General features: G+C 37.2%; 2 protein-coding genes across 2 annotated transcripts; both read right to left on the bottom strand.

Moving 5' to 3' along the window:
• Positions 1-351: 351 nt before the first annotated feature.
• LOC130957328 (uncharacterized) lies at positions 352-6,392 on the bottom strand. The gene is made up of 3 exons (XM_057884196.1): positions 6,354-6,392; positions 4,625-5,220; positions 352-4,540 (listed from the first exon to the last, which is right to left on the bottom strand). Exons 1-3 carry the CDS (start codon positions 6,390-6,392, stop codon positions 4,465-4,467), a joined length of 711 nt encoding a protein of 236 aa, XP_057740179.1. The 3' UTR covers positions 352-4,464.
• On the bottom strand, positions 5,932-14,018 carry LOC130957327 (uncharacterized). Its single transcript, XM_057884195.1, has 3 exons — positions 13,821-14,018; positions 10,627-11,222; positions 5,932-10,542 (listed from the first exon to the last, which is right to left on the bottom strand). Exons 1-3 carry the CDS (start codon positions 14,016-14,018, stop codon positions 10,467-10,469), a joined length of 870 nt encoding a protein of 289 aa, XP_057740178.1. The 3' UTR covers positions 5,932-10,466.
• Positions 14,019-23,980: the final 9,962 nt, after the last annotated feature.

Raw genomic sequence — 23,980 nt, 5'->3', positions numbered from 1 at the left:
TGCTAAATTGAGTGGTTTTTATCAAGTTCTTTGCACACTTATTCATACAAACTGCATGGTTTTACAAATCCTTCCCAATTTTGTTCTATGCTTGAAAACTTGCTTCCTAAGCCTTTAAATTGTCAATCTTTAATTTTTCTTTATACCATTCGATGCCGTGATCTATGTGTTAAGTGTTTTCAGGCTTCATATGGCAGGAATGGCTTAGAGGATGGAAAGGAAGCTTGCAAAAATGGAAGAAACACAAGAAACTAAGGAGCTAATGATGCGTGAGAATCTTGTCTATCTTTTCCTAGTGAATTTGCATCTAAATTGTTGAGTTTAATTTAGAATTAATTATATTTTAGCCACTATGGATGCTATTTTGAGTTTTGTGCAATTTTATTCATTTTAGGTAACATTCAGATGGATTTGATGAAGTTTCTGCAGAGAAGAAAAAGAAACCAAAGAGATGACCAGCGAAGACCGATGCAGACGCATGGCTTACGCGACCGCGCGGAATGGAGAAATCGCAATGACGTGATCGCGTGCCTGACACGAACGCGTGGACTGGAATATGCACAAATGACGCGAATGCGTGGACAACGCGGACGCGTCACATGCGCGATCTGCAAAAATACAAATGACGCTGGAGGCAAATTCTGGGCTATTTTAACCCAGTTTGTAACGACCCAACTTCTAGAACGTCATGATCGTACCGAAAGTAAGGCGTTACCAACCTGCTTCCCTTTATTAACTATTTACTATTGAGCCTCTAGTTCGATATCGCGATTCAATTTTAGTAAAAATACCAGAAAATTTTGTTTTTGATAACTAAAATCATATATCAAGCATCACCAAGTAATAATAATCACATAATTATTAATAATAATATCTGTCATACAAAAGATTTCAAATAAAACTCATATACAATATACCAAACCTACCCCTCTATATGAAATAAAATCTCAAGGGACAATCGGCGAGGGGACTCTATGCAAGCAATTAAAACCATAAAGAAAGCCTACTAATCGCTCGCAGCTTCAAATTGCGTCTTCAAACCTGTGTCACTGAAAGGGTGGAAAATTTGGGGTGAGAACAAACCACACGTTCTCAGTAGGGAATGGGAATGCCGTAAAAGTAATGATTAACATGCAAATAATTAACTTTGCTTAATAATCCATCTTTGTCAAACCCTTTGAAATACTTGTCAATCTTACTTTAGTTAAATAATTACTTTCTTTGAATTTCCAAACCCAACACTGATCTCAATTGCAAAACTTGTCATATTAAATACCTTTCAGCCACATAATTGATTCAAAGTCATAACAACAGATATTAATCATCTATATCCATTCACAAACTACTAGCACAGGTAAGAAACTCAATTCAACACACAAACAAATTACAATAAGACAAACAACACAATCACAAACAAGTAATACAAGCAATACAACCAAATGCAAATACACAACTAATATGATGCATGTCTGTCCTAAGCAGGCCATGAGCTCACGTGTCGGTTTACACCCTGCATCCCGACATTACCTAGGAACAAGTCCCAGATATGGCTTCCCTTTCTGTCCTTAGTGCATATGTGTCGGTGGTAAGAATACCACTCCTTCGTGACTACCGGCAGTCGGCGCAAAGCCCGACCCCATAATATACGCACAAGGGGAAACAGTGATCTTCAGTTCGTGGGCGTCCCCGAGATCAATTCACAAACAAAACAGAGATCTTCAGTTCGTGGGTTATACCCGAGATCAATACACAATAACATAGTGATCTTCAGTTCGTGGGTTATTCCCCGAGATCAATACACAATAACGTAGTGATCTTCAGTCCGTGGGTTATACCCGAGATCAACATACAACAATTCATAGGTTATTCCCGTAATCAATGATTATCAGTCCGTGGGTTTTTCCCGCTTATAAAACAAATAACAATTTATGGGTTTCTCCGAGATCAATAATCATTCAGTTCGTGGGTACTTCCCGAATCTAACCAATTATCAATTCATGGGTTTTCTCCGTAGTTAAATAACTAACAGTTTGTGGGGTTTTTCTGCCTTTTATCACTTTTCATTTTCCTTTCTAAATCTCAGCAATCCATATATCAGTTCCCCATTCTCTTTTGCCATTTAAATCCTTAACACATTTTTCCACAACCATTCTTAACTTTCTCAAGCATTCGTTCGTAAAAATCTTAATCATCAATTCAGTTCATAATCTCTGCTTTGGCAATCTTCAGTCAAGCCAACTTTAAAACTGTCTTTCAGTTTAGTTTTCTATAACTCAAGAAAATCATTTATTTTAAATTCATTATACACTTTTCAAAACATAACCTTTCATTAGAAATAATCAAGTAAAACTCTTTCTCAAGTAATACCTCAGATTTTACAAAATTCCGGCAGCACCTCCCCTAAAACTCGGGCTTAGCCACCCTTACGGGTCCCAACAAAACAATTTACCAAACTCTTTTCAACATTTCCAATATCAATTCAATTCAGAAACAAGCAAATTCTAACATTGAATCAGCCATATAACGCTAAGGTTCATCTTTAATTTTATGAACTCATAACTCTTACTCAAGCATTCCTAACACCCTACCTTCTTTTCTGTTTTTAATATAGCAAATGAACTCGGAATTGCGCAAACTTTATGTCCAGGCGTTCATCTTGAAATAAGCTTTCTAACAAATCGAAGATCATAATTTTCTGGTTTCTCTAGCCTTAGGAATAAAGGAAAAACCGAAACTGCTCTGCAGTGCGTAAAACCAGAAAAACAGCAGCAGCATGTGACATTCAAAATTCAATATAAAATCCAAGTTAAATCCAATGACTTTGAAAATTAATACAGTTCAACTTCACTCATCCAAGTTTCTTTTCCAATTGGTTTCAGGTCAATATCATTTTTAATGAAGAAGTTATATAACCTGGAAGCTGACTAATTTTCTGCAGAATTCTGTTTTAAAAGTTAATGAACTTATCTTCTTCCAAGTCCCATAACTTACTCATTAAAACATGGATAGCCCTGAAATTTAAGTCACATATGCTAAACATATTTAATTTTCATTTCCAATTGGTTGCATCTCAATATCATTCCAGATTCAAAAATTATAAAGCCTCAAAGTTACTGACTTCAAAAACAAAGCCTGACTTTTACTGCATAAAACATCTTTCTTTGAAAATCCAAAACTTTAAAACCACAACTCTAACAATTCTAAATTTTTATGAAATTAAAGTATTAGGACCAAAGTTTCATTTAAAATTGGTTCCATTTCAAAATTCAAAATGCAGAATTTCCACTAAAGAAATCAAGTTGCTGCTGTGTTAAAGGCTTAGCAGAAAAACCAGATTTGACATCCATGATTCAAAAATTCACCATAAACCATAAACTTAGTGAAAAAGCCTCAAATTCAGCAGTCCAGTTCCCTATATTCCCAAGCTCAATCCGGACTTGGTCTCACACAATTCCGATAATCACAGAAATAGTTATAGCTTTTCAAAGTGTCCGGCTTCTTTTAAACATAATGCAGAAAATCAAGTTTTACACTTTAACTTTGAAAAATCATAACTAGTTCTATAATCAATTCAAACTTCTCAAAATTAAGTCTCAACAACAACTTTTATTAGAGTTTACTCGACCTCAAATCAAAGTAAATCTCATAACTATTTTCCCAAAACCAATCTTCAATCAGTCACCAATCGAATCCACTACCGTTACAATATATCAAATAACCAGCACCTCATTCAATTCAATATAAATCCGTCAAAGATCAAAATTCCAGTCAATTTGCAACCATCAAGCAAACCAGCCTATGGCAACCAGCTCATCATAATCGATTAACATGATTCTCAGTAATTCCAAACAATCAGAAAAATCGGTAACAGTTACAGCCTCAAATCAAAATCAATATCACCACTTAATCATTTACCGCAACAAAACTAATCACAATTCAAACTCAATTCCTCAATTAACAAATCGTCAGGTTCCCAATAATTAACTCATCATGTTCCAGTTTAATAAGTAATATCAAATAAATCACCATTCATAGCCACATTTCAACCAATTCCAACATGTCGCAAACCCATTTCACAACCATTCATATATATTAAATCTCCAAATCAATATCGAACAATTCAAGGTAACTCATTCAAGGTCAGAATCTCAGCCAATTCATCGCAAAAATCAACAATTCAGAATACAACTCACAATCGCATCTAATTTCACTTATAATTCAGAACAATCTCAACCGCATCCAATTCTAGTTATAATTCAAAATAATCACCACAGCTAAATATTCTCAAACAATACTCATCAATTAATCAATTCCTAATCATTATTAACTATTTGCACTTATTCAAATAACTTGGTGGGCATTCTAAATTAAAAACGTTAAATCCCCTACCTCAATTAGTCGAAATCCACAAAATTAAACGTGACTCCAACTTCATTCTAACTCACATCAACAATAGCAGCAGCTCTAACAGTTTCCTGAGGGCATCAACGGTATCCCTGTGATAGTTCTAGCAATAAACAGGGAAAATAGAGTGGCAACACTGAACAAAAACATAGGTTTCCTTAGTTAGAACAGGTGAAAGACATAGGAATAGGATAGAAGCAGAGCAAGGGTTAAAGCTCACGGTCTAAAAAATGGAGGAATTGGAACCAAATCAATAGCTTCAATGGCAGCTCTGATGGCGGCAGCGACCATGAAGGCTTCAGTGCTGGTGACTAGCCTCAACGGAGCTTCCTTACCGCGTTTTTCTTCGGGCTCCTTGGTGGCAGAGCAGCAACCCAACAACAGTGGCTCCTCAGTGGCGTCTTCTCCATCAATGGCGACTTGGACCACAGAAACCTTGGCAGCGGCGACGGCAACCACCTCGGTGGCGTTCACGGCTCCTTCTCCCTCATCTCTGCCTTCCTCGATGACGGGGCAAACTCCAAGGTTACGGCAGGAAGATCGACGGCGACGGTGAACAGGACGCGACGGCGGCTGAACGCGAATGAACGACGGCGACGCGGGCTCGGGCTCTATGGACTGGTTGGCGCTGCAAAGCAGCTCGACGGCGAGCCCCAGGGCGGCGGCAGAACAGCCCGTCGCGGTGTCCCTCTCCCACTCTCCTCTGGCGCGCTTGATTCCTCTTCCTCCACGAACGACGACAGCATCGGCGTGGAGTACGGCGGTACGGCGCAATGGCAGCGGCGTCTTCCTTCTCTTCCATCGATGAGTGGGGAACTATGTGTGTGTGTTGTGTTGATGGAATGGGGTGAGGCTGAGTACACATGGAGCTGAGGTGAGAGTGTGTGATGGGGGATAACGGCGGCTGAGTGTGGTGAAGGAGTAAGGGTTAGGGTTTCCAATTTGGGAAATTAGGGTTTGTGATTCAATTTGGGAATTAGGGATTTTATAAAGTAATATGGATAGATATGAATAGATATTTTGATAAAATTGGAGGATAGGATAATTTTAAAATTAAATGTACTCTATTAAAAATATTTAGGAACATTATTTATCAGCATATTGCTAAGTTAAATCAATTATTTCTAATTTACATTATAAAATGAACAAGTTAATTATATTTTGTAAAGTACAATTTAAATTCAAATATCAATTTTCTAGATTAAATCATACAAATCTCTATTATTTTCCTATCTCTGAAACTTTAATTTCAATTTATAAAGTAATTAATCATAATAAAAATTATACATAAATATTAATTGACTTAAACTTAAAATATTTATAAATATCAATCTAATCATTTCTAATAAAATAATTTCTAGAAGTTCAAATTAATAACATAATTCATTTAAAATAGACTTTATTTAAATTAAGTTATACAATTCTTTCTTATTTTTCAATTACCAAAATTATAACTTCAATTATACCAAATATCTAATAAAGTTTATATAAAAATTCTAATTAATTTAAACTTCAATTATCATGAAACTCTATTTAATTACCTTTAGCAAAATAATTTTCTTAAAATAAAATTATCAACAAATAAAATAAATCACAAACAACTAATTATTTGATTTTCAAAAACTAGGGTTGTTACATTCTATCCACCTTAGAAAAATTTTCGCCCTCGAAAATTGTTAGAATAATATAAGCTCAAACTGAAATCAAAGAAAACAGAATATACGAACCGAAGTATAGGCATTGTCAAGGATGGATATTCAAGGAGTTACATAAGCAATCAGATTCATAGGCAAGCAAAGGTATACAAGAATGAGAAAGTATGGTTGGGAAACAAGCACACATTCTAAGAAGGAAAATCAAACATGAGAATTCCAATGAAAGCAACGAAGAAAAGGATAGCACGAGTTCATGTGGCACGAATAAAGATTATACGTCGAATCGAAGCTAACTTCATAACCTCTAACGCTCCCAAACCCCGTAAATCGCATTACCTATTCTTCTATTTCGTCTATGATAACCCATTAGTGTTCCCATACACATAAATCATTAGTATTAAGTTGGCCAGACCTAATACCATGAGGAATGCAATGGTAAACCAACAGTGTTAATCATCAGACAGTCATGCAAATAAAACACAAACTCTTGTTATCAGAACAAGTCACAAAGCATGACAGACACTCAGAGTATGCAGTGAAGCATAGTCAGTCCATTCCCAAGGCTCTAACAGGAACGAACTGCTCTGATACCATATTGTAACGACCCAACTTCTAGAACGTCATGATCGTACCGAAAGTAAGGCGTTACCAACCTGCTTCCCTTTATTAACTATTTACTATTGAGCCTCTAGTTCGATATCGCGATTCAATTTTAGTAAAAATACCAGAAAATTTTGTTTTTGATAACTAAAATCATATATCAAGCATCACCAAGTAATAATAATCACATAATTATTAATAATAATATCTGTCATACAAAAGATTTCAAATAAAACTCATATACAATATACCAAACCTACCCCTCTATATGAAATAAAATCTCAAGGGACAATCGGCGAGGGGACTCTATGCAAGCAATTAAAACCATAAAGAAAGCCTACTAATCGCTCGCAGCTTCAAATTGCGTCTTCAAACCTGTGTCACTGAAAGGGTGGAAAATTTGGGGTGAGAACAAACCACACGTTCTCAGTAGGGAATGGGAATGCCGTAAAAGTAATGATTAACATGCAAATAATTAACTTTGCTTAATAATCCATCTTTGTCAAACCCTTTGAAATACTTGTCAATCTTACTTTAGTTAAATAATTACTTTCTTTGAATTTCCAAACCCAACACTGATCTCAATTGCAAAACTTGTCATATTAAATACCTTTCAGCCACATAATTGATTCAAAGTCATAACAACAGATATTAATCATCTCTATCCATTCACAAACTACTAGCACAGGTAAGAAACTCAATTCAACACACAAACAAATTACAATAAGACAAACAACACAATCACAAACAAGTAATACAAGCAATACAACCAAATGCAAATACACAACTAATATGATGCATGTCTGTCCTAAGCAGGCCATGAGCTCACGTGTCGGTTTACACCCTGCATCCCGACATTACCTAGGAACAAGTCCCAGATATGGCTTCCCTTTGTGTCCTTAGTGCATATGTGTCGGTGGTAAGAATACCACTCCTTCGTGACTACCGACAGTCGGCGCAAAGCCCGACCCCATAATATACGCATAAGGGGAAACAGTGATCTTCAGTTCGTGGGCGTCCCCGAGATCAATTCACAAACAAAACAGAGATCTTCAGTTCGTGGGTTATACCCGAGATCAATACACAATAACATAGTGATCTTCAGTTCGTGGGTTATTCCCCGAGATCAATACACAATAACGTAGTGATCTTCAGTCCGTGGGTTATACCCGAGATCAACATACAACAATTCATGGGTTATTCCCGTAATCAATGATTATCAGTCCGTGGGTTTTTCCCGCTTATAAAACAAATAACAATTTATGGGTTTCCCCGAGATCAATGATCATTCAGTTCGTGGGTACTTCCCGAATCTAACCAATTATCAATTCATGGGTTTTCCCCGTAGTTAAATAACTAACAGTTTGTGGGATTTTTCCGCCTTTTATCACTATTCATTTTCCTTTCTAAATCTCAGCAATCCATATATCAGTTCCCCATTCTCTTTTGCCATTTAAATCCTTAACACATTTTTCCACAACCATTCTTAACTTTCTCAAGCATTCGTTCGTAAAAATCTTAATCATCAATTCAGTTCATAATCTCTGCTTTGGCAATCTTCAGTCAAGCCAACTTTAAAACTGTCTTTCAGTTTAGTTTTCTATAACTCAAGAAAATCATTTATTTTAAATTCATTATACACTTTTCAAAACATAACCTTTCATTAGAAATAATCAAGTAAAACTCTTTCTCAAGTAATACCTCAGATTTTACAAAATTCCGGCAGCACCTCCCCTAAAACTCGGGCTTAGCCACCCTTACGGGTCCCAACAAAACAATTTACCAAACTCTTTTCAACATTTCCAATATCAATTCAATTCAGAAACAAGCAAATTCTAACATTGAATCAGCCATATAACGCTAAGGTTCATCTTTAATTTTATGAACTCATAACTCTTACTCAAGCATTCCTAACACCCTACCTTCTTTTCTGTTTTTAATATAGCAAATGAACTCGGAATTGCGCAAACTTTATGTCCAGGCGTTCATCTTGAAATAAGCTTTCTAACAAACCGAAGATCATAATTTTCTGGTTTCTCTAGCCTTAGGAATAAAGGAAAAACCGAGACTGCTCTGCAGTGCGTAAAACCAGAAAAACAGCAGCAGCATGTGACATTCAAAATTCAATATAAAATCCAAGTTAAATCCAATGACTTTGAAAATTAATACAGTTCAACTTCACTCATCCAAGTTTCTTTTCCAATTGGTTTCAGGTCAATATCATTTTTAATGAAGAAGTTATATAACCTGGAAGCTGACTAATTTTCTGCAGAATTCTGTTTTAAAAGTTAATGAACTTATCTTCTTCCAAGTCCCATAACTTACTCATTAAAACATGGATAGCCCTGAAATTTAAGTCACATATGCTAAACATATTTAATTTTCATTTCCAATTGGTTGCATCTCAATATCATTCCAGATTCAAAAATTATAAAGCCTCAAAGTTACTGACTTCAAAAACAAAGCCTGACTTTTACTGCATAAAACATCTTTCTTTGAAAATCCAAAACTTTAAAACCACAACTCTAACAATTCTAAATTTTTATGAAATTAAAGTATTAGGACCAAAGTTTCATTTAAAATTGGTTCCATTTCAAAATTCAAAATGCAGAATTTCCACTAAAGAAATCAAGTTGCTGCTGTGTTAAAGGCTTAGCAGAAAAACCAGATTTGACATCCATGATTCAAAAATTCACCATAAACCATAAACTTAGTGAAAAAGCCTCAAATTCAGCAGTCCAGTTCCCTATATTCCCAAGCTCAATCCGGACTTGGTCTCACACAATTCCGATAATCACAGAAATAGTTATAGCTTTTCAAAGTGTCCGGCTTCTTTTAAACATAATGCAGAAAATCAAGTTTTACACTTTAACTTTGAAAAATCATAACTAGTTCTATAATCAATTCAAACTTCTCAAAATTAAGTCTCAACAACAACTTTTATTAGAGTTTACTCGACCTCAAATCAAAGTAAATCTCATAACTATTTTCCCAAAACCAATCTTCAATCAGTCACCAATCGAATCCACTACCGTTACAATATATCAAATAACCAGCACCTCATTCAATTCAATATAAATCCGTCAAAGATCAAAATTCCAGTCAATTTGCAACCATCAAGCAAACCAGCCTATGGCAACCAGCTCAACATAATCGATTAACATGATTCTCAGTAATTCCAAACAATCAGAAAAATCGGTAACAGTTACAGCCTCAAATCAAAATCAATATCACCACTTAATCATTTACCGCAACAAAACTAATCACAATTCAAACTCAATTCCTCAATTAACAAATCGTCAGGTTCCCAATAATTAACTCATCATGTTCCAGTTTAATAAGTAATATCAAATAAATCACCATTCATAGCCACATTTCAACCAATTCCAACATGTCGCAAACCCATTTCACAACCATTCATATATTAAATCTCCAAATCAATATCGAACAATTCAAGGTAACTCATTCAAGGTCAGAATCTCAGCCAATTCATCGCAAAAATCAACAATTCAGAATACAACTCACAATCGCATCTAATTTCACTTATAATTCAGAACAATCTCAACCGCATCCAATTCTAGTTATAATTCAAAATAATCACCACAGCTAAATATTCTCAAACATGTTTCAAACAATACTCATCAATTAATCAATTCCTAATCATTATTAACTATTTGCACTTATTCAAATAACTTGGTGGGCATTCTAAATTAAAAACGTTAAATCCCCTACCTCAATTAGTCGAAATCCACAAAATTAAACGTGACTCCAACTTCATTCTAACTCACATCAACAATAGCAGCAGCTCTAACAGTTTCCTGAGGGCATCAACGGTATCCCTGTGATAGTTCTAGCAATAAACAGGGAAAATAGAGTGGCAACACTGAACAAAAACATAGGTTTCCTTAGTTAGAACAGGTGAAAGACATAGGAATAGGATAGAAGCAGAGCAAGGGTTAAAGCTCACGGTCTAAAAAATGGAGGAATTGGAACCAAATCAATAGCTTCAATGGCAGCTCTGATGGCGGCAGCGACCATGAAGGCTTCAGTGCTGGTGACTAGCCTCAACGGAGCTTCCTTACCGCGTTTTTCTTCGGGCTCCTTGGTGGCAGAGCAGCAACCCAACAACAGTGGCTCCTCAGTGGCGTCTTCTCCATCAATGGCGACTTGGACCACAGAAACCTTGGCAGCGGCGACGGCAACCACCTCGGTGGCGTTCACGGCTCCTTCTCCCTCATCTCTGCCTTCCTCGATGACGGGGCAAACTCCAAGGTTACGGCAGGAAGATCGACGGCGACGGTGAACAGGACGCGACGGCGGCTGAACGCGAATGAACGACGGCGACGCGGGCTCGGGCTCTATGGACTGGTTGGCGCTGCAAAGCAGCTCGACGGCGAGCCCCAGGGCGGCGGCAGAACAGCCCGTCGCGGTGTCCCTCTCCCACTCTCCTCTGGCGCGCTTGATTCCTCTTCCTCCACGAACGACGACAGCATCGGCGTGGAGTACGGCGGTACGGCGCAATGGCAGCGGCGTCTTCCTTCTCTTCCATCGATGAGTGGGGAACTATGTGTGTGTGTTGTGTTGATGGAATGGGGTGAGGCTGAGTACACATGGAGCTGAGGTGAGAGTGTGTGATGGGGGATAACGGCGGCTGAGTGTGGTGAAGGAGTAAGGGTTAGGGTTTTCAATTTGGGAAATTAGGGTTTGTGATTCAATTTGGGAATTAGGGATTTTATAAAGTAATATGGATAGATATGAATAGATATTTTGATAAAATTGGAGGATAGGATAATTTTAAAATTAAATGTACTCTATTAAAAATATTTAGGAACATTATTTATCAGCATATTGCTAAGTTAAATCAATTATTTCTAATTTACATTATAAAATGAACAAGTTAATTATATTTTGTAAAGTACAATTTAAATTCAAATATCAATTTTCTAGATTAAATCATACAAATCTCTATTATTTTCCTATCTCTGAAACTTTAATTTCAATTTATAAAGTAATTAATCATAATAAAAATTATACATAAATATTAATTGACTTAAACTTAAAGTATTTATAAATATCAATCTAATCATTTCTAATAAAATAATTTCTAGAAGTTCAAATTAATAACATAATTCATTTAAAATAGACTTTATTTAAATTAAGTTATACAATTCTTTCTTATTTTTCAATTACTAAAATTATAACTTCAATTATACCAAATATCTAATAAAGTTTATATAAAAATTCTAATTAATTTAAACTTCAATTATCATGAAACTCTATTTAATTACCTTTAGCAAAATAATTTTCTTAAAATAAAATTATCAACAAATAAAATAAATCACAAACAACTAATTATTTGATTTTCAAAAACTAGGGTTGTTACACAGTTTTCAGCCCAGAAAACACAGATTAAAAGCTGCAGAATGGACAAATCAAGTGGTCCCCACCCATCAACTAAAGATCTGTTAATTAATTCAAATTTAAATTCAAATCTTATCTTTTAGGAAAAGATATTATTTTTAGTTTTAGATATTAGATTTTAAATTAATTAGGATTAGTTATAAAAGGGGAGACTTCTCTTCTAAAGGGGGTCATTCAGATCAGAAACAGTTTACCTAAATCCTAGTTTTCTACTCTGAACCATGAGCAACTAATCCTCCATTGTTAAGGTTAGGAGCTCTGTCTATTTGTATGGATTGATTTTATTACTTTTTCTATTTTAATTTATATATGGATTTATAATTTAAGAATTGTTTTCGCTCTTTATTTTATGAATTTGGGTGGAACGGAAGCATGACCCTCTTTCTATTTGAGTTCTTGTAAAACTTGGAAAAGCTCTTTACTAGAACAACAGCTTGAAAACATATTCTCCTAAATTTTAATTATCTGGATTTAACGGGAAACGTGACATATAATCCTTTTATTTTTGGATAATTAGAATTTTTGTGGCATGTAAACTGAAATTTGATCATGTAGCTTCTAATTGGAATTAATTGACCAAGGAATTGGCAGTTAATAAATTTTAGAGGAGACTAGAAAGGTCTAAGGAATTAGGGTCTAGTCACATATAGTTTGCCATAAATTAAATCCTATATAATTAAAATAGTTAGTAAGAAAAGTTAATCCGGAAAAATAGATAACTCTGAGGCCTTAACAGTTTTCTCCATATTTTATTCCCAACTTATTTATTTGTCTATCGTTTTTATATTTTGAGTTCGAATTTAAACCTTTTGAATATCTCAAAACCCTTTTCTGCTTGCCTAACTAAGCTAATCAATCAATCATTGTTGCTTGATCCATCAATCCTCGTGGGATCGACCCTTACTCACGTAAGGTATTACTTGGTACGACCCGGTGCACTTGCCGGTTAGTAGTGTGGGTTGTAAAATACCGCACCAACTTTTTGACGCCGTTGCCGGGGATTTGACTGTGATTAACAACTATTAGTTGTTTGATTGTTTAGATTAGGCGTTTTAATTTTAATTTTAATTAAAAATTGTTTTACTATTTTTCAAAAAAAAAATATTTTCCTTGTGGAAAACTATGGCTAGATTCTCAACCCAAGGACAGTTTGGATACTTGGAACAAGGTGGTTACTGAGTTTCTCACAAAATTTTTCCCACCAAAGAAGCTGACTAAGCTTAGGATGGAGGTTCAGACCTTTAGACAGAAGGATGGTGAGACTCTGTATGAAGCTTGGGAGAGATACAAGCTACTGACTAGGCAATGCCCTCCAGACATGTTCTCCAAATAGACACAAATAGACATATTTTATGAAGGCTTGGGTGAATGTCCAAAATGTGCTCAGATAATTCTGCAGGAGGTTCATTGCACAAGAAGAAGACACCGGAGGAGACTATTGAGCTTATTGAATTGGTTGCTAGCAACCAATATTTATACTCCTCTAACAGGAATCCTGTGAACTCTAAGGCTCCTCAGAAGAAAGGTGTCATGGAAGTGGAAACTCTTAATGCTATTCTTGCTCAGAACAAGCTTATGTCTCAGCAAATAAATCTTCTTACTCAACAGATGGGTGGCATGCAAGTCTCAGCTATCAACACCCAAAATCCCCCTCAAGAAGCCTCTTATGACATGACATGTAATTTTGTGTAGAATGATAACTATGATTATGCTCACGCTTCTTCTGAACAGGTCAATTACATGGGGAGTGATACTAGAAATCCCAACAATGATCCCTATTCTAAGACCTTCAATCAAGGATGGAGGAATCACCCAAATTTTGGGTAGAGAGACCAATCTCAGAGACCTCAGAATTTTAACAATAATTCTCAGGGCGGCTTCCAACAGAATAATTACAATAACCGCCAATTTCAGGCTCAACAGCAACAACCACCTCATCAGGCAAACTCTAAATCCAAGGAAGATTCTAATTGGGAGATGATGATGAGTTTCGTGCAGGAAACTAGAGCCTCCATTAGAAACTTAGAAATGCAAATGGGCCAAATAAGCAACCAATTACCTGAGAGGTCTGCAAGCACATTTCCAGGTGATACAGTGGTGAACCCAAGAGAAGACTGCAAGGTTATTCAGTTGAGAAGTGGTAAAGTAACTGGTTCTGAGACCAAGGTCAACGAAGAATTAGTTGAAAAAGAAGCCCCAAAGGAGAAGAAGGAAGAATTCGAGCACACACCTCCTAAGCATGCAGACAATCCTTTCCCTGATTCTCTTGACACTTATCCTACCTTGCCAAAGGCTCCTGAATACAAGCCGAAAATGCCATACCCTCAGAGGCTTCAGAAGGCTTCCAAAGAAAAGTAGTTCTCTAAATTTTTAGATGTCTTCAAGAAGCTACAGATCAACATTCCCTTTGCAGAGGCTCTGGAGCAAATGCCTCTCTATGCTAAATTTATGAAAGAATTGTTGACCCAGAAGAGGAACTGGAAGGAGCAAGAAACAGTGGTGTTAACCAAGGAATGCAGTGCCATTATTCAACACAACCTTCCTGAGAAGATGCCAGACCCAGGGAGCTTTGTCATTCCTTGCACCATTGGAGATGTCACCATTCAGAGATCTTTATGTGACCTTAGAGCCAGCATCAATCTCATGCCACTTTCAGTGATGAAAAAGCTTCAAATTGAGGAGGTAAAACCCACTCGTATTTCTCTTTAACTTGCTGACCTTTCTATTAAATTACCTGTGGGTGTTGTTGAGGATTTACTTGTTAAAGTAGGACCATTCATCTTTCCTATTAATTTTGTTGTATTAGACATGAAAGAGGAAGTAAAATCCTCAATCATACTTGGTAGACCCTTTTTAGCTACAGGTAGAGCTCTGATTGATGTACAAAACGGTGAATTAACCCTGAGGGTCAATGAAGAACAGGTGGTCCTTCATGTTTTTGAAGCTCTCAAGCACCCTAATGATTTTGAAGGGTGTATGAAAATAGATGTTATTGAACCACTTGTTCAAGAAGTACTGAAAGCTGAGGTAATTGATGACATTCTGGATCCTATCTCTGAGTATGAATTAGTTGAAATTGATAATTCACCACCCCAGAAGGCTATGGTCCACACGCCTAAAGTAGAGGAGGAAGTCCCCAAGCTCGAGCTCAAATCCATACCCCCTTCCCTAAAATATGTATTCTTGGGTGAGAATTACTCATATCCAGTGATTATTAGCTCTTCCCTGAAGTCTGCAGAGGAAGAGGCGCTTATTTTAGTGCTCAAGAGCCATAAAATAGCTCTTGGGTGGACCATTAGTGACTTAAAAGGGATTAGTCCAACCAAATGTATGCACAAGATCCTCCTTGAAGATGATGCTAAACCAGTTGTGCAACCACAAAGGAGAATCAATCCAACCATGAAATAGGTGGTCCAAAAAGAGGTAATGAAACTATGGGAAGTAGGAATTATTTATCCTATTTCTGACAGTTCTTGGGTAAGTCCTGTGCAGGTAGTTCCCAAGAACGGAGGGATGACAGTGATCAAGAATGAAAAGAATGAGCTTATCCCCACAAGAACAGTCACAGGATGGAGAATGTGTATAGACTATAGGAGGCTCAACACTGCTACAAGAAAATATCATTTTCCCCTGCCTTTCATTGATCATATGCTTGAGAGGTTAGCTGGTCATGCATTTTATTATTTTCTAGATGGATATTCTGGATATAATCAAATTGCAGTGGACCCTCAAGATCAGGAGAAGACAGCATTCACATGCCCCTTTGGAGTATTTGCCTACAGAAGAATGCCTTTTGGACTTTGCAATGCTCCAGCAACTTTTCAGAGGTGTATGCTTTCAATTTTTTCTGATATGGTTGAAAAATTTATTGAGGTATTTATGGATGAATTTTCTATTTTTGGTCATTCTTTTGAATCATGCCTTAAACATTTATCTCTTGTCTTGAAACGGTGTCAAGAATCAAACCTTGTTTTAAATTGGGAAAAATGCCATTTTATGGTTACAGAAGGTATTGTTCTTGGACACCGGATTTCAAGTAAAGGAATTGAGGTTGATAGAGCAAAAGTAAAGGTAATTGAAAAATTACCACCACCAACTAATGTTAAGGCAATCAGGAGTTTCTTGGGGCATGCAGGATTTTATAGAAGATTTATAAAGGATTTTTCTAAAATTGCAAAACCTCTAAGCAACCTTTTGGTTGCTGATGTCCCTTTTGTCTTTGATTCTGATTGTCTGCATGCTTTTGAAACTCTGAAAGCTAACCTTACCTCTGCCCCATTATAGCTTCCCATGACTGGGATCTACCATTTGAATTAATGTGTGATGCTAGTGATTTTGCTATAGGAGCTATTTTAGGACAGAGGCATGGTAAGCTTGTACATGTCATTTACTATGCCAGTCGTGTGTTAAATGATGCCCAAAAGAATTACACAACTACAGAAAAGGAATTATTAGCTGTTGTATACGCTGTTGATAAGTTTAGGTCCTATTTACTTGGTTTTAAGGTTATTATTTATACTGATCATGCTGCTTTGAAGTACCTTCTAACCAAATAGGATTCTAAACCAAGATTAATCAGATGGGTGTTGCTCCTTCAGGAGTTTGATATTGAGATAAAAGACAAAAAAGGGTTAGAGAATCAAGTAGCTGACCATCTCTCCAGAATTGAGCCAGAAGCAGGAGTACAACCACCCACAGCTGTGACTGAGACGTTCCCAGATGAGCAATTGTTCCTCATTCAGCAGGCACCATGGTTTGCAGACATTGCAAATTATAAGGCCATGAATTTTATCCCAAGGGAGTACAATAAGCAACAGGTGAAGAAGCTACTAACTGATGGAAAGTACTACATTTGGGAAGAACCATACCTTTTTAAAAGGTTCTCAGATGGAATAATCCGGAGATGTGTCCCGGATGAGGAAAAGAAGCAGATTCTTTGGCACTGTCATGGGTCTGATTATGGAGGCCACTTTGGTGGTGAAAGGACAGCTACAAAAGTCCTTTAGAGCGGGTTTTACTGGCCGACTCTTTTCAGGGACTCAAGGGCATTTGTGAAGCACTGTGGCAAATGTGAAAAAGCTGCAAATCTCCCTGCCAACTATGAAATGCCACAGCAGGGAATTCTTGAGGTTGAGTTATTTGATGTGTGGGGTATTGATTTCATGGGACCTTTTCCACCCTCACATTCAAACAACTATATTCTAGTGGCAGTTGACTATGTGTCCAAATGGGTGGAAGCTGTGGCTTTGCCCACCAATGATGCCAAAGTGGTAATGAGCTTTCTTCAGAGATATATTTTAGCCGGTTTGGTGTTCCAAGGACACTTATTAGTGATGGAGGAAGCCATTTCTGCAACAGACAGTTGGACTCTCTTCTGCAGAGATATGGAGTCTGTCATAAAGTGGCAACCCCCTATCACCCTCAGACAAGTTGACAGGTTGAAGTTTCCAACAGGGAACTTAAGAGGATTCTAGAGAAGACCGTCAGTATTTCCAGAAAGGACTGGTCTAGGAAGCTTGATGATGCTCTCCGGGCATACCGGACAGCGTACAAGACTCCCATTGGCATGTCCCCTTATTAGTTGGTCTATGGCAAAGCCTATCACTTGCCAGTTGAGCTGGAGCATAAAGCTTACTGGGCAATCAGGTATCTGAATCTTGATTCAGAAGCTGCAGGAATCAAGCGAATGCTTCAGTTGAATGAGCTTGATGAATTCAGATATTCAGCCTATGAGAATGCCAAGCTCTACAAGGAAAGAACCAAGCTACTGCATGACAAAAAGATTGCCATCAGAGTCTTTGAGCCAGGACAAAGAGTGCTTTTATATAATTCAAGGCTCAAATTCTTTTCCAAGAAGCTGAAATCCTGATGGTCAGGACCGTTTGTGATTACCAGAGCTTCACCATATGGTCATGTGGAAATACAAGAAGAGAATTTTGACAGAAAATTTACAGTGAATGGCCATAGGCTGAAGCACTATCTTGGAGGTGAGATTGATCGCCAGAGGTCCACTCATCTGCTGAACTAGCATAGCTATCAGTCAAGCTAATGACGTTAAAGAAGCGCTTGTCAGGAGGTAACCCGATAACTTCGTATCCTTAGCTATTTTTCATAGTAGTAGTTTTCTTATTTATTTTATTTGAGTTCTTACTAATTTTCTAATCATGTAGCTATATTATTCCAAGAACCGAATACTTCAATATTTCAAAAAAAAAAAGAGCGAGAGAAGGCACACGACACGATAGCATCACTGACGCGGACGCATCACTTATTTATGCATGAAAAATGATATTTTACAGAGAGTTGCGCGGGAGTGGCGCAGGAATGGAGCCTTTCGCACAAACGATCCCACGCGTTTGCATACCCCACGCGTTCGCGTCGTTTGTGATTTTTGCCAGTCACGCGAGCGCGTCACCGACGCGAACGCGTGACCTGCCAATACAACGTAAAAGGATGTTTGGGCAGAGAGTTGTGCTGGCTTGGGGCAAGAAGTGTGCTAAAAGCACAAATTTGGTCACGCAGATGCATGACTGACGCGTTCGCGTTAGTCGCACATATGGCCATCCACGTGAGCGTGTGTATGACGCGAACGCGTCGTATGAAAAATTGATTCCCAAGCCATGCGAATAGAAAGTCGCGCGGGCGCGCGGCTGGCTTCACGCGAATCGCACAAAATCAAGGGCACGTGGACGCGTGCCTGACGCTAACGTGTCATTATGAAGAATTCGCGACCCACGCGTACGCGTGCCGTACGCGTACGCATCGCTTGCGACGCCTAGTTTTCTTTCTCTCTCTCTCCCAATCCTAATTCTCTCTTATTCTTTTATCCTTTTATTTTGTCCTCATAATATTTTTCTCTTCTATTTTCAGTTCTTCTTTGCTTGAGGACAAGCAAACCTTTAAGTTTGGTGTTGACACTGCGCTTATTGGTTTTCTGGCACAAAAGGGAGGTGAATCATCTTCATTGAGGAGCACAACCTGAAGAATAAAGCGACCGCTAGGATAACTAATGTGGTTGAGTTCCTTTCATTTTCATTCCTCCTTTCTTTTTCTATGTTATGTTCTGGTTTTCTGCTATTTTACTTTCTCTATTGCATGATCTTTTATTAGTTAGAATCCTAGGATTAGTTTTCTTTTAAATTGCTTTAATGCTGAAAAGATGTTTCATGTACCACTCACTGAACTTGAATCTAAAAAGAAAAGAAAAAGAAGTGATGTATTGCATGAGAAATTGAGTTTAATTCTAAGAATAGTCTTATTTACTTAAATGTGGTGGTATTTTCTGTGAGTGGTATAATAATAATAATAATAATAATAATAATAATAATAATAATAATAATAATAATAATAATAAAAGTAAGGTCCAAGGCTCTGAGCATCAATGACTAGGGAGGTCAGACATGATTAAAAGTTCAAAAAGTTGTAATCCTTGTCATATGCTTGTGGTGTGATTGTGTCAAGTAATCCTTGAGACAGAACACTTAGAATCGAGATCAATTGCATTTAATAGAGTATGCCAAAGGCTTTGAGCACCACTGTCTGGGAGTAATTAAAAGAAAAATCAGAACTCAAAGAGAGTTCCCCAGTTAAGTGCTTGTGGTATTTCTGTGTCAAGTAAAGCTTGAGACAAAACATTTAAAGTCACGGCTAGGCTCAAGGTGCAAAGCACCAAAGAAAAATAAATTAAAGTAAATTTTGCTGTGTTCAAGGATTAAACTGAAATATAAAAGATCAGAGAATTCATAATATTATTCGGATTCTAATTCCAGATGACAGTGACATCCTTCTGATTTAAAGGAGAGTGAGATGCCAAACCTATTCAGAATTATAAACCCCACTATAAAAAGAGACATGAGCTTAATCGAACTCTCATTCTCATGCAAATTCACATCATAAGCTTATATTAGTTTTGGTTGCTTGAGGACAAGCAACAGTTTATGTTTGGTGTTGTGATGCGTGAGCAACTTGTCTATCTTTTCCTAGTGAATTTGCATCTAAATTGTTGAGTTTAATTTAGAATTAATTATATTTTAGCCACTATGGATGCTATTTTGAGTTTTGTGCAATTTTATTCATTTTAGGTAGCATTCGGATGGATTTGATGAAGTTTCTGCAGAGAAGATGAAGAAACCAAAGAGATGACCAGCGAAGACCGACGCGGACGCATGGCTCATGCGACCGCGCGGAATGGAGAAATCGCAATGACGCGATCGCGTGCCTGACGCGAACACGTGGACTGGAATATGCACAAATGACGCGAATGCGTGGATGACGCGGACGTATCACGTGCGCGATCTGCAAAAATACAAATGACGCTGGAGGCAAATTCTGGGCTGTTTTAACCCAGTTTCCAGCCCAGAAAACACAGATTAAAAGCTGCAGAATGGACAAATCAAGTGGTTCCCACCCATCAACTAAAGATCTGTTAATTAATTCAAATTTAAATTCAAATATTATCTTTTAGGAAAAAATATTATTTTTAGTTTTAGATATTAGATTTTAAATTAATTAGGATTAGTTATAAAAAGGGGAGACTTCTCTTCTATAGGGGGTCATTCAGATCAGAAACAATTTACCTAAATCCTAGTTTTCTACTCTGAACCATGAGCAACTAATCCTCCATTGTTAAGGTTAGGAGCTCTGTCTATTTGTATGGATTGATTTTATTACTTTTCTATTTTAATTTATGTATGGATTTATAATTTAAGAATTGTTTTCGCTCTTTATTTTATGAATTTGGGTGGAACGGAAGTATGACTCTCTTTCTATTTGAGTTCTTGTTAAACTTGGAAAAGCTCTTTACTAGAACAACAGCTTGAAAACATATTCTCCTAAATTTTAATTATCTGGATTTAACGGGATACGTGACATATAATCCTTTTATTTTTGGATAATTAGAGTTTTTGTGGCATGTAAACTGGAATTTGATCATGTAGCTTCTAATTGGAATTAATTGACCAAGGAATTGGCAGTTAATAAATTTTAGAGGAGATTAGAAAGGTCTAAGTAATTAGGGTCTAGTCACATATAGTTTACCATAAATTAAATCCTACATAATTAAAATAGTTAGTAAGAAAAGTTAATCCGGAAAAATAGATAACTCTGAGGCCTTAACAGTTTTCTCCATATTTTATTCCCAACTTATTTATTTATCTATCCTTTTTATATTTTGAGTTCGAATTTAAACCTTTTGAATATCTCAAAACCCTTTTCTGCTTGCCTAACTAAGCCAATCAATCAATCATTGTTGCTTGATCCATCAATCCTCGTGGGATTGACCCTTACTCACGTAAGGTATTACTTGGTACGACCCGGTGCACTTGTTGGTTAGTAGTGTGGGTTGTAAAATACCGCACCAGCTAACCAGCGACAATCGATGCGCACGTGTACCTGACGCGTACGCGCAATTTGGTGCATTCCATATCGACGCGAATGCGTACTTGATGCAGATGCGTACCATGCGCAGAAGTCTATTGACGCGTACAGGTACCTGACACGTACGCATGACATGCGCCACGTGCAGAATTTGCAAAAAATGCTGGGGGTGATTTTGGGCTGAGTTTAGACCTAGTTTTCGGCCTAGAAACACAGACTAGAGCCAGGGGATAGCAGGGACTCAACACATGTTGACACATTCTCAGGTTTTTAGTATTAGTTTTAGTTTTTGGGAATCTTGGAGAGACTTTTACCACTTCCTCTAGGGTTCGTCGTAGATTGATAAATTTTCTAGTTTTATGTTTTTGAGTTGGATATTGAAAAGAGTTACTACCTTAGTGAAGTTTCTATCATTCTAGTTTGTTTTCTATTCCTTTACTCTTTTATTTCCCATTTGCTTTGTTTAGAGTTATATGGATACCTCCGATTTTGGAATTAATTAATGCAAATACACTTTTTCTATTTAATTTCATTATTTGTTGATTATTTTCAATTGAGTTCAATTGCGATGTTTTCTTCCTACTCCTTTTACATGTATGCGAAGATGGCATCTATGTCAATGGAGTAGGCTCTCAACTTGACTTTGGAAAAGCCCTCATGATAATTGTATGCATGCATGAAATAATCGTTGATTGTTAGATAAAAAACAAATCTTAGAAAGCGTGATTAGGGGAGAATTGAGTGAATCAACCCCAAACACTTGAGTGACTAGAGCAGATACACATCCGGTGAGGGTTCGACTGCAAAATTACATGTGTCCACTGATGAGCGGATAATTTATACGCTTTTTGGCATTGTTTTTAGTATGTTTTTAGTATGTTTTAGTTAGTTTTTATTATATTTTTATTAGTTTTTAGTTAAAATTAACTTTTCTGGACTTTACTATGAGTTTGTGTGTTTTTCTGTGATTTTAGGTATTTTCTGGCTGAAATTGAGGGACCTGAGCAAAAATCTGATTCAGAGATTGAAAAGGACTGCAGATGCTGTTGGATTCTGACCTCCCTACACTCGAAGTGAATTTTCTGGAGCTACAGAAGCCCAATTGGCGCGTTCTCAATTGCGTTGGAAAGCAGACATCCTGGGCTTTCCAGAAATGGATAATAGTCCATACTTTGCTCGAGATTTGATGGCCCAAATAGGCGTTCCAAGTCAGCTCAAGAATTCTGGCGTTTAACGCCGGAACTGGCACAAGAATGGGAGTTAAACGCCCAAACTGGCACAAAAGCTGGCGTTTAACTCCAAGAAAAGTCTCTACACATGAAAGCTTCAATGCTCAGCCCAAGCACACACCAAGTGGGCCCGGAAGTGGATTTTTATGTCATTCACTCATTTTTGTAAACCATAAGCTACTAGTTCTCTACATATAGGACCTTTTACTATTGTATTATCATCTTGGAGAGTTTTATGCTATCTTAGATCACGTTTTGGGGGCTGGCCTCACGGCCAAGCCTAGACCTTGTTCTTATGTATTTTCAACGGTGGAGTTTCTACACACCATAGATTAAGGTGTGGAGCTCTGCTGTACCTCGAGTATTAATGCAATTGCTATTGTTCTTCTATTCAATTCAGCTTATTCTTGTTCTAAGATATTCATTCGTACCCAAGAACATGATGAATGTGATGATTATGTGACGCTCATCATCATTCTCACTTATGAACGCGTGCCTGACAACCACTTCCGTTCTACAAGCAAACAAGGCTTGAATGTTTATCTCTTGGATTCCTTAATCAGAATCTTCATGGTATAAGCTAGAATTGATGGCGGCATTCAAGAGAATCCAGAAGGTCTAAACCTTGTTTGTGGTATTTTGAGTAGGATTCAAGGATTGAATGACTGTGACGAGCTTTAAACTCCTGAAGGCTGGGCGTTAGTGACAGACGCAAAAGAATCACTGGATTCTATTCCAACCTGATTAAGAACCGACAGATGATTAGCCGTGCTGTGACAGAGCGCGTTGAACATTTTCACTGAGAGGACGGGACTGTAGCCATTGACAACGGTGATGCCCAACATACAGCTTGCCATAGAAAGGAGTCAGAAGGATTGGATGAAGACAGTAGGAAAGCAGAGAGACGGAAGGGACAAAGCATCTCCATACGCTTATCTGAAATTCTCACCAATGAATTACATAAGTATCTCTATCTTTATTTTATGCTTTATTCATAAATCATCCATAACTATTTGAATATGCCTGACTGAGATTTACAAGATGACCATAGCTTGCTTCATACCAACAATCTCCGTGGGATCGACCCTTACTCGCGTAAGGTTTATTACTTGGACGACCCAGTGCACTTGCTGATTAGTTGTGGGAAGTTGTGATAAAGAGTTGAGATTGCAATTGAGCGTACCATGTTGATGGCGCCATTGATGATCACAATTTCGTGCACCATCCACCATGATCATCCGTTTTCTTGCAAGTTTGTAAAATATTTTTGATAATTCAGTACGATTGTGGGTTTGA

This window comes from Arachis stenosperma, chromosome 10 (assembly GCF_014773155.1).
Source record: "Arachis stenosperma cultivar V10309 chromosome 10, arast.V10309.gnm1.PFL2, whole genome shotgun sequence".
Lineage (NCBI taxonomy): Eukaryota > Viridiplantae > Streptophyta > Magnoliopsida > Fabales > Fabaceae > Arachis > Arachis stenosperma.
Note: the sequence above shows the minus strand (reverse complement) of the source record. Positions and strands in the feature narration are given on the sequence as shown.